General features: G+C 33.8%; 1 protein-coding gene across 1 annotated transcript in view; it reads right to left on the bottom strand.

Moving 5' to 3' along the window:
* The window catches only part of ERICH3 (glutamate rich 3), a 115,996-nt gene that overhangs the window by 26,625 nt on the left and 77,336 nt on the right, over nucleotides 1-12,035 (bottom strand). Inside the window, exon 11 of the mRNA XM_023207581.2 lies at nucleotides 11,235-11,471. Within this exon, the coding sequence (XP_023063349.1) occupies nucleotides 11,235-11,471 (237 nt within the window). The remainder of the gene's footprint in view (nucleotides 1-11,234; nucleotides 11,472-12,035) is intronic.

Here is a 12,035-nt window from a genome sequence, read left to right as displayed (position 1 = left end):
ACATACTCAAAACAGAGATTGACTAATTACCCACCTCCTTTCACATGAGGGCAATAGATCCACTGCACATGTTCATAAAGATATTGGTTCACTCTAACAGTGACTGTGGATAACTCTCTCAGAAACTATTGCCACACTCTTATTGCAATCAGTAGCCAAATTGTTTTAAACCAGTGACAAGACCTGACCTCAGTTTTCAATCACTTTCTCACCTGCTGGCAAGGAGCATAATTTTACCAGTTTAAATTCACCATTTCCTTAATTAGTATCCTGATTTTAACTACTTTGTTTTTGGTTTATTAGCTGAAAGCACATACAGAAACTGCAGTTTAAGTTCACAAACTAAAATGAGTAAATTAAATTAAAAATTTAAATGATCTCAGTGACATAACAATGGATCCCAACCCAGGGGATCCAATAAGCTTTTCAACTCTAATACCAACCAATTCTCTCCTTCCTATTCCTTAGTGCAAGAGTTCACAGCAAAATCTGCATATGTGCTGATCTTATTTTCTTCAAACTAGCCATGACACATGAATTTATATATCCTACTATTAGTTGTATAAATAGTTCTGTCTTAATGATATAAGTTCATTAAAATCTGTTTATATTATATGTCAGTTCAATCAATATCTTCATGTACAGTAATAGCGAATTAGATAAGTGCTTTATACTCAATAAATATTGTAGGATGAATCTGTGCTTAATGAAACTGAAAGTATAAATTATCAGATTCCAGCCATGAACAGTAACTGGTTTTTAGTCTTAACAGGGAACATATGCCCTCATACTGATAGTTATTATTATCAGTTGAAATGTCTCAAATCATCAGTGAGATAAGTATATGTAAGAATACATATTCACAGGTAAATGCAGATATGGTAGGAGGAGAATAAACAAAATAAAATGTTCTCCATATTTATCTTAAATTTCACTTTCTAAACATTAAAATAAATTATTAAAATATTTATAATACACTCAAATCATGTGTCTCATTATGCTGCATACATTATTTTCATTCATCTATTGATCTAGTCAATCAGCCCTTCATTCACAAGAGTTCACTGAGTGTCTACGTAATGCCTTTGTTTTCTACAAGGCAGATTCAAATTGTAGAGAAACACTTCATAGTAAAATACTTTCATGTGAATTAAAGGATGGTTCTACATTTAAGTATTCACCTGAAGTTATGCCTTCCTACTTCGACAATTGAAAAGTGACTATGGATTGGGGAATTATTACCATTAAGAAACATTTAAGTTTGATTGACCAAGCAAAAAATCACACATATTACAGTCTTTAATCAGAAACCAACTATAATATTCCCATAATCCTCTCTGATCCAAGAAGCAGACACGTTACACTGAAGTCCAAGGGTGCATCTCACAGCACATAGAATTTCAACACAGGAGAAGCCTCCACCCCTGTACTTCTTTTCAAACCCATATTGAAGCCGAAAGATTAAGGATGAGATTATTAAAATCGTAAGTCCATTAAGTAGAATATTATTGTGACTCCGAGACTTCAAAAGTTTATAAGGTTTACTTCTTCAACAGACTGAAAAATAGCACAAATGAAATTATCTTTCTTACTAGAAAAAAATTACTTCAAGTCTTAATTTCTTTTTTTCATATTCTGGGAGAAGTCTCTTCTCTGTCTCTTTATCTCTACTTTTATCTCAATCTGCGTAATCTTTCTCAAAAGGAGCTAGTCTTTTTTTCATTACTAATTTTTAAATTTATAATTGACAAATAATTCTTTTACATATTTATGAGATACAACGTGATGTTTCAATGCATGTACACATAGTATAATGATCAAATTGGGGTAATTACATATGCATCACTTTAAGCGTTCATCATTTCTTTGTGGCAATAACATTCAAAATCTTCCAGCTATCTTGAAATACATATTACATTGTTATTTGCTATAGTCACTCTACTGTGTAGTAAAATACTAGAACTTATTCTTCCTGTCTGACTGTAACTTTGTACCCGTTGACCTCTTACTCATGGACACTATCATCCAAACTGTCCATAAAAGTATATTCTCAGCCACATGATACTTTTCCCCTCAACCTTGTAACATTCATCTATGACAATATATTTTCAACTGGTGAATTAGTGCCTGGGGTTGCCAACACAAATGCAGAGAAAAGGAAGCTGTCGTTCTTTTTAAATGATAGGAAGTCTCACACATCATTCCTAAACCAGGGTCCTCTCTTAGTCAGCTTGCAGCCAGTAGCACTCTATCACTCATGGGCTGCTCAGCACAGTGTATTCATCAAGGCGGGTCGACGCAATTGTTAGCTGGCAGTTCAAATGGGGCCGACTTGTCACAAGAGTGACAGCCTGGGCAATTGTTTGCCCTCTGGGAACAGGTGCAGGCAGGTTCAAATGAAATACATCCAAATACTAACAGCAAGATTCTTAATCACGTCAATAAAAAGGATGTACTGGTGTCTGGGATTCAGTGGTCACATATGCCTCTCACACTTTTGAAAATGAAATGCAGTCTGGCTTTTCAACAGAGTATTCCAAGGAATCCATCATGTCATTATCATTTTTAATACATGCTACTCGTTCGCTGGATAAAATCTCTAATGCTGATACTCCACATACTAAAAGGCATGTTTATGCCTTGACTAACACAAAGGCAAGTTATCACAATAAAGGAATGGAAAATAAGAAAGTCTGATAATGTAGTAAAAAAAAAACATAATCAGCAATGAGATTTGATTTCAGAACGGCACTGTTTTGAAATACCAAGCATGCAAAAGAGCCCTTTAAAAGCATAGCTTAATAATATCATTAATGAAACAACAAAAGAAAATAGCTAGCCAATTTAATTTTAGCTCTTAAATTTCCCAATATCCTTGAACCAGCTATATGTTCTTATAGTTTTCATTGCATATCTATTTAAAATATTATATATTCTGTATTTATACAATGTTGCAAATTATATAATTTTTCCATTGAAAATTCCAATAACCATAAAGCATAAATGTAGCTAGGTATCATGGCACAAACCAAAGCATCTTAGTATTATTGGTGTTAGCATTCAAGTACTTGCTTAATATTTAAAAAATATCCTTCGAGAAATCAGCTATGTCAGAAATACGCAGAAGATTGAAACTAAACCTCTTCCTTATACCATATACAAAAATCAACTCAAGATGTATTAAAGACTTAAAAGTAAAACCCAAAACTATAAAAACTGTACAATATAACCTAGAAAATACCATTCTGGACATAAAACCTGACAAAGATTTCATGATGAAGACACCAAAAGCAATTGAAATAAAAATTGCCAGGCGTGGTGGCTCGCGCCTGTAATCCCATCATTTTGGGAGGCCAAGGCGGGTGGATCACGAGGTCAGGAGATGGAGACCATCCTGGCTAACACGGTGAAACCCCATCTCTACGAAAAATGCAAAAAAATTAGCCGGGTGTGGTGGTGTGTGCCTGTAGTCCAGCTACTCGAGGGGCTGAGGCAGGAGAATGGGGTGAACCTGGGAGGCAGAGCTTGCAGTGAGCCGAGATCCCACCACTGCACTGCAGCCTGGGCCACAGAGCAAGACTCCATCTCAAAAAAATAAAAAAAATAATAAACTAAAATGACAAATGGGACCTAATTAAACTAAAGAGTTTCTGTACATCAAAAGAAACTATCAACAGACTAAACAGACAATCTACAGAACAGGAGGCAATATTTGTGAACTATGCATCTGACAAAGGTCTAATATTGAGAATCAATAAGGAACTTAAGTTTAAAAGAAAAAGATAACCCCATTAAAAAGTGGCCAAAGGACATTCCTTTTTTAAAAAGGAGAAATGCACATGACCAATAAGCATATGAAAAAACTTTTAACTTCACTAATCATTAGATAAATGCCAAAATCAAAACCACAATGAGATACCATCTCACACTGTCAGAATGACTATTATTAAAAAATCAAAAAATAACAGATGCTGGCAAGGTCATGGAGAAAAGGGATGCTTATACACTGCTGATGGTAATGTAAATTAGTTCAGCCATTTTGGAAAGCAGTTGGTGTTTTTGCAAAGAACTTAAAACACAGTTACCATTTGATCCAGTAAATGCCATTATTGAGTATATACCCAAACAAATATAAATTATTCTACCATAAAGACAAATGCATACATATGTCCACTGCAGCACTATTTACAAGAGCAAAGACATGGAATAAATCTAAATGCCATCAACAGTAGACTGGATTTTAAAAAATGTGTTACATATACACTATGGAATACTATAGACCCATAAAAAATACTATGCAGCCATACTATTCCATTACATAGAATACTATGCAGCCATGAGATCATGCCTTTTGCAGCAACATGGATGGAGCTGGAGGCCATTATTCTGAGTTAGCTAACACAGGAACAGAAAACCAAATACTACATATTCTCACTTAAAGTAGGAGCTAAACTTTGCGTACATATGGCTACAAAGAAGGGAACAATAGATGCTGGGGCCTACTTGAGGGTAGAGAGTGAGAGGAGAGGATCAAAAAACTACCCATTGGCTACTATGCTTATTACCTCGGTTACAAAATAATCTGTACACCAAACCTCCAGGACATGCAATTTATCTATATGACAAAACTACACATGAACGCCTGAACATGAAAGTTAAAAAAAAAATCAGCTTTGTGAGAAATAAGAAGTACACACAGTCCTAGCTTTTACAGTATAATTAATTTGTGTTACTAACTTGTGTAACAAATTAGAAGGTAAAATTTAACATACCTAAACAATGAGTGAAAACTAAACTATTGAATGATGGGTTTTTATAAAATATAGAGCTCAATAAAGACTGGTGATGTAGATGAGAGTAATGGGAAAAGAGAGAGATGTGCTAGAACTAAGCAAACCATCTTAGAGTAGATAGGGAAGTCCATCCAGGGAGGAAAAAGCTAAAAGTTGATCATAGAAACTGTCCATTTTCTTCATCTTAAAAACAAAATTTGAAAAACACAACAAAGGCTAGAGACTAGGATAAAGTGAAGAGCTCAAGATAAATTTATCTAAAATGCATATTTTTAAGGCAACACAACTCTTTTATCGGGGAGATTTGCTTTAGCTTTAGGTAAATGGGTGTTTTCTGATTTTGATTATTTTTTCTCCAAAATGCAGGTTCCAAAGTTGGGTAGCATTTTCATCTTGATTCCACTGTTTCTAACTGTGTGACTTTAGGAATTACCTAATATCACCATTTCCAAGTTTATTTATTTATAAAATGGTGATAAAAGAAAATTGTCTGCATTTTAAGGTTGTTTGAGGTAACTGAGATAATTCACATAAAATATTTAGCATAGGGCTTAACACTTCAAATAGTCTTAATAAAGAGTGCCTAGTATGTGACCTATTGCATTATCAATTATAAGATACTTTTCCAAACATAGGATTCCAATTAGTTATATGCAAACAGTGTTCAACGTTAAAGCTTATCTATTGCTGTCAGTTACTCAATAATTACAGGTCTAAATGATTAAAGCTTTCCTTCCAAGGAAGAACCCAGAACTGCCTAATTTTTTCTCTGTTTGAGCATAAAAAATTATTCTGTTTTAGAAAAATCTATTTGATTCCAGAAAGCAAGATGATTATACAGGACAAAATGTACCCCCAATTACAAGATATCCAAAGAGTGTACTGAATCTTTATGAAATCAACAACTTGATAATTTCCCACCAGTACTAAAGAAATAAATAATTAAGAGTCCTTTGTGTTTTGAACTAGTTATTTGAATATGCAAACATATTTTCACTGTTTTTCCAGGTTCAAGACACTTGGATAATTTCTTCAAAATTATTGACTTAGATTATATCATTTTTCCAAAAAAAAAATTTAACTTTCTCTATATCATATAGGATTATAAGCCTAACTCTAATATTAATATTCAAATTGACAAAAGAGCTTATGTACTAGTCACATTTAATCTAAGAAACATAAAATATATGTATTAAGATAAATTACAGAAAAGACCTGGTTCAAAACCTTAAAAAGAAAATTTCATTGCCTGACCATTGGTCTTGAGTAGTTCTTTCAACATAATAAAAATAATGGCAAATGTTGTTTTAAAATTTACTGATAATTAACATCATTCTTATTTTGCCCATTGTACTTTATTCTTTACCTTGACTGTCAGGAAGCCTGGGATTACATTTTTAGTTCAAGCCTAGTCACAGTCCCATCTCTGGCACTTGCAAAATTATCTTCTCTTTTTGTCTAATAATTTTTGTTCTTTATTCTATTGCCTTGTATTTGTGCGCATAAAATTTTAGAATAGGATTGCTTGAATTCTTTTTTGAAAAGAGTAGAACTGTAAGCTAAATATTTGCTCTTGTGATTACTTAATTTACTTTTATTTTATATTATCCTAATATACTTCTCAAATTCATAATTTTGAGATTTTATACCAAAAAAATTTCAGAGGTAGAAACAATGGGAAAATAATAACCAGTTAACATCCTGATGACAGTATCAAATCCACACATGTCAACTAACCTGGAATGCAAATGGGCTAAATGCCCCAGTTAAAAGACACAGAATGGCAAGCTAGATAACGAACCAAGACCTATTGCTATGCTGTTTTCAAGAGACCCATCTCACATGCAGTGACACACATAGACTCAAAATAAAGGGATGGAGAAAAATCTACCAAGCAAATAGAAAATAGAAAAAAGCAGTGGCTCCAATTCTAGTTCCAAACAAAACAGACTTTAAACCAACACAGATTAAAAAAAAAAAAAAGACCAAGAGGGACATGACATAATGGTAAAAGATTCAATTCAACAAGAAGATCTAACTATCCTAAATATGTATGCCCCCAACACAGGAGCACCCAGATTCATAAAGTAAAGCAAGTTCTTAGAGACCTTTAAAGAGACCTAGACTCCCACGTAATAATAATGTGAAGGTAACTGTGCAATGGTGCCAGTGTGGTGTTAAAGTCTCTCACTTATACTTTAACACCACACTGGCAATATTACACAGATCATTGAGATAGAACATTAACAAAGATATTCAGGACCTGACCTCAGCACTGGTTGAAATAGACCTTGTAGACTACTACAGAATTCTCCACCCAAAAACAACAGAATATACATTCTTCTTATTGCCATATGGCACATACTCTAAAATCAATCACATTATCAGAAGTAAAACATTCCTCAGCAAATGAAAAAGAACTGAAATCATAAAAAAAATACTCTCAGACCACAGCACAATCAAATTAGAAATCAAACTAAGAAATGTACTCAAAACCATATAATTACATGGAAATTGAATAATTTGCCCCAGAATGACATTTGAGTAGAGAATAAAGACACAACATAGTAGAATCTCTGGAACACAGCTAAGGAGAGTATTGAGAGGGAAATTGATAGCACTAAATGCCCACGTCAAGAAGTTAGAAAGATCTCAAGTTAATAACCTAACATCACAACTAAAAGAACTGGAGAACCATCAGCAAACAAATCTCTAAGCTAGCAGAAGACAACAGATAATCAAAATCAGGCCTGAACTGAAAGAAAGTGAGACATGAAAGATAATTCAAAAGATCAACAAATTCTGGAGCTAGTTTCTTTTAGTTAATGAAACAGACCACTAGTTAGACTAATAAAAAAGAAGACAAGATTCAAATAAATACAATCAGAAACTATGAGGGGGATGTTACCACTGACCCCACAGAAATACAAACAACTATCAGAGAATAATATGAACACCTCTATGCACATAAACTAGAAAATCCAAAAGAAATGGATAAATTCCTGGACACACACCCTCTCAAGAATGAAACAGGAAGAAAATGAATCCCTGAAAAGACCAATAATAAGCTCTGAAATTGAGTTAGTAATAGCCTATCAATCAAAAAAACCAAGGACCAGATGGATTTATAACTGATTTCGACTAGATGTATAAAGAACAGCTGGTACTATTCCTACTGAAACTATTCCAAACATTTCAAGGACGAGGGACTCCTCCCTAACTCATTCTCTGAGGCCAGCATCATCCTGATATCAAAACCTGACACAGACACAACATCAAAAAAGGAAACTTCAGGCCAATATCCTTGATGAACATCAGTGCAAAGATCCTCACCAAATACTGGCAAATCAAATCCAGCAGCACACCAAAAAGCTTATTCACCATGATCAAGTAGGCTGTATACCTGGGATGCAATGTTGGTTCGACATATGCAAATCAATAAATGTGATTCATCACATAAGCAGAATTAAAGACAAAACCCACATGATTATCCTAATAGATGCAGAAAAAGTTTTTGATAAAATTCAATACCCCTTCATGTTAGAAATTCTCAATGAGCTAGGAATTGAAGGAACATAACTCAAAATAATAAGAGCCATCTTTGACAAACTCACAGCCAACATCATACTGATTGGGCACATGCTGGAAGCATTCCGCTTGAAAACCAGCACAAGACAAGGATGCCTTATCTCACAATTTCTATTCAACATGGTATTGGAAGCCCCACTCAGGGCAATCAGGCAAGAGAAAGAAATAAAGGGCGTCCAAATAGGAAGAGACGAAGTCAAACTATCCCTGTTTGGCAGACAACATGACCCTATATCTAGAAAACCCCACAGTCTTGGACCAAAAGCCCCTTAGGCTGATAAATAACTTCAGCAAAGTCTCACGATACAAAATCAATAAGCAAAAATCACTAACATTCCTATACAACAACACTCAAGCCAAGAGTCAGATAAAAAATGCAGTCCCATTCACAATTGCCACAAAAATAAAATCAAATCAAATACCTAGGAATACAGTTAACAAGGGAGGTGAAAGATCTTTACAAGGAGAACCACAAAACTTTGCTCAAGGAAATCAAAGATGACAAAAACAAATGGAAAAACATTCCATGCTCATGGATACGAAGAATCAATATTATTTAAATGGCCATACTTCCCAAAACAGTTTTCTATACATTCAATGCTGTTTCTATTAAACTAACATTGAGATTTTTCACAGAACTAGAAAAACCTATTTTAAAATTCATATGGAACCAAAAAAGAGTCAGACATTTTGCCTCATCTCCTGTATCTATCTTCTGAACATCTGTTGAGTTTCCAAACTCCTAACATTTAGTGAGAACATTGCTCATTATGCTGTAGTCTGCCACTGGTGTTTCGATCCTCTCCAACATTCTCTACTCCTCTTGTATTTTCTTTTCTAACTTAGAATTTTTTTATTTCTCTTTCTTTTACCATGAAAGTCTACTGATTGCTGTTTTCTACATATTTTCTTTCTTTCTTTCTTTCTTTCTTTCTTTCTTTCTTTCTTTCTTTTTTTTTTTTTTTTTTGAGACGGATTCTCGCTCTGTCGCCTGGGCTGGAGTGCAGTGGCTGGTTCTCAGCTCACTGCAAGCTCCGCCTCCCGGATTTACACCATTCTCCTGCCTCAGCCTCCCGGGTAGCTGGGACTACAGGCGCCCGCCACCTCGCCCGGCTAGTTTTTTTAATTTTTTTAGTAGAGACGGGGTTTCACCATGTTAGCCAGGATCATCTCGATCTCCTGACCTCGTGATCCGCCCATCTCGGCCTCCCAAAGTGCTGGGATTCCAGGCTTGAGCCACCGCGCCTGGCCTACATATTTTCTTATATGTAGCTTTCTCTCTTTCTCCCATCTTACCAATTATTAAAATTATACTTTCTTGTATTTCTGAAATGCTGAGGTATGTGTGAAAATGATTGATTCAACTTATGCTAAAAGTGAAATTTAGTATTATTTATTACATGAATTTTATGGTCTTGTATTGAAAAGAATCTTTACCTCAAGTCGTTTAAAAAAGCTCATAAATTTCATAGGGATTAAGTATCTGAATCAAAATTAAACAATGAAAATGGATGAAAATTTGGGAATGTGTCCCTAACCTTTGGATTAGGAGAAGGCTTTTTAATTAGAAAAGAAACTGATAAACAATAACAAACAAGATTAATAGATTAGAGTAATAAAAATCAAAAAGTTCTGAATGACCAAATATTAATGAAACAAAAAAAATTAAATGAAAGCATGATAGCATGTGATAAACTATGCCTAATAAAGAGCCCCTCAATAACCATAATATCCAATAGAAAAATGGGTAAAGCAAGCAATATATTCACAGAATAGGAAATATAAATGGACAATGAATATTAGGAAAGATGCTCAACCCACCAGAAGTTAGGGTAATAAAAACTAAAACAAGAAGCTAGTATTTTTTTGCCCATAAGATTAACAGAAATAAGATTAATAAAATCCAGTGAGTGGGTGTATCACAAAACAGGCTTTCTCTTATATCCTTGTTAGGAATGTGAATTATATGACCTTTTCAGAAAGCAGTCTGCCAGGATTTACTAAAATTAAACATAAGCAAATACTTAAGGAAATATGGCCTAAAGATACAGAAATATCAGTACACAAAACAATAAATTGGCATACCATAAACATTCATATTGTTATTAGCAATAATAAGTTATTCATACATGTATTGACTTCTTGGGATACTTAATATATGTGAATAAACTAAAAAAAAATTTCAAGAGTAACATGAATTATATGTTCACATATTTGTAAAAAATTACATAAATATTGGTATGTAAGTTTATGTAGTGGAAAAATACACTGAACTATGGAAATAGGAAATTTTTAACTTTTTCCTTCCAAACAATTTGTTACATTTGCAATGTAATTGGAACACTGATAGGATATGGCTATAGTCATAAATGTCCTTTTTAAGATTCCTTTACATTCTAAAATAGTTACAGACACATTTGTTTTACGTCCTCTTTCATTAGATTTTTGAAGCTGCATTAATAAAGTACGAAGGTAACAAATTACCTCATGCTCTCAAAAGTGGGAGCTAAATGATGAGAACACATGGACACATAGTGGGGAACAACAAACACTGGGGCCTATTGAAGGGTGGAGCATGGGAGGAGAAAGAGGATCAGGAAAAATAACTAATGTGTGCTAGGTTTAATACCTAGGTGATGAAATAATGTGTACGACGAACCCCCATGACATAAGTTTATCTGTGTAACAAACCTCATGTATCCCTTATTTAAAAGTTAAATATATATATATATATATATATATATATATATTCAAGAGAAAAAAAGAGGATTATTTCATTAAATAGAAAACAAAGAAAAGTAGTAAACACACTCAATAAACAGCCTATGTTACATGATAAGCTGAACAACTCGCCTTGTTTATCCTCTTCCAGTTCACTCTCAGAGCATCCATCATTCTCATCTTTCACATTGTCATGGGCATCTGGTGCCTTCTGTGATGAGGTTTCATTCTGTTTTTCAGGGTCTAAATTATCTCTTTTATCATCCAAAGGTGACTGTGGTATTCCATTCATTTGAACATCGGCCTGTCCTTCTTCATTAGCTTTTTCACCTTGTTTCTCCTCATCTACTTCAAAATCTTCTTCGTACTCTGAAAAAAGAAAATCTCCACTATAAGAATGAAAATAGAACCCCTTTTCTTAACCTATTTCTCTCTAATGAGAACTTTGACTCCATTATCCTCTCTTCTCTGAGCCTTTCTTTGCTTCTTCTTTTTCGTTCAATTAGTGAACATGGAAAACTAACAGCAAATGATCAAAGATTCCAATCAGTTACATACACAAGAGCACAAAAGAAATGAAGCTCCAAATGACAAGGCTGAAACCTAATAAAAGTTCATTTACAAATGAACATCATCATCTAAAATAACCAAAATGGAAAGAGAAGAACTTGATATAAAACAATAAATTAGAAATAAATTAAAAATGAAGAGAACAGGATTATAATAATGAAAGTTAATTTGGAGATCCAGTGAGGTCATATTTCATATGAAAAGTGTTCAAAATATTTGGATATCAACTTAATGAATAGTGAAGTGGAAAAATTCAATTAATGAAGCCCAAAGGCCCTGAGAAGTAACACTGTGAATAGCACATTCTTTAAAAAACAAATGGACATCAAGAAAAGGCATTATGAAGGATTCTATATGTAGGCC

The sequence above is a fragment of the Piliocolobus tephrosceles genome, chromosome 1, assembly GCF_002776525.5.
Source record: "Piliocolobus tephrosceles isolate RC106 chromosome 1, ASM277652v3, whole genome shotgun sequence".
Taxonomy (NCBI): domain Eukaryota; kingdom Metazoa; phylum Chordata; class Mammalia; order Primates; family Cercopithecidae; genus Piliocolobus; species Piliocolobus tephrosceles.
This window is presented reverse-complemented; position numbering and strand designations above follow the sequence as displayed.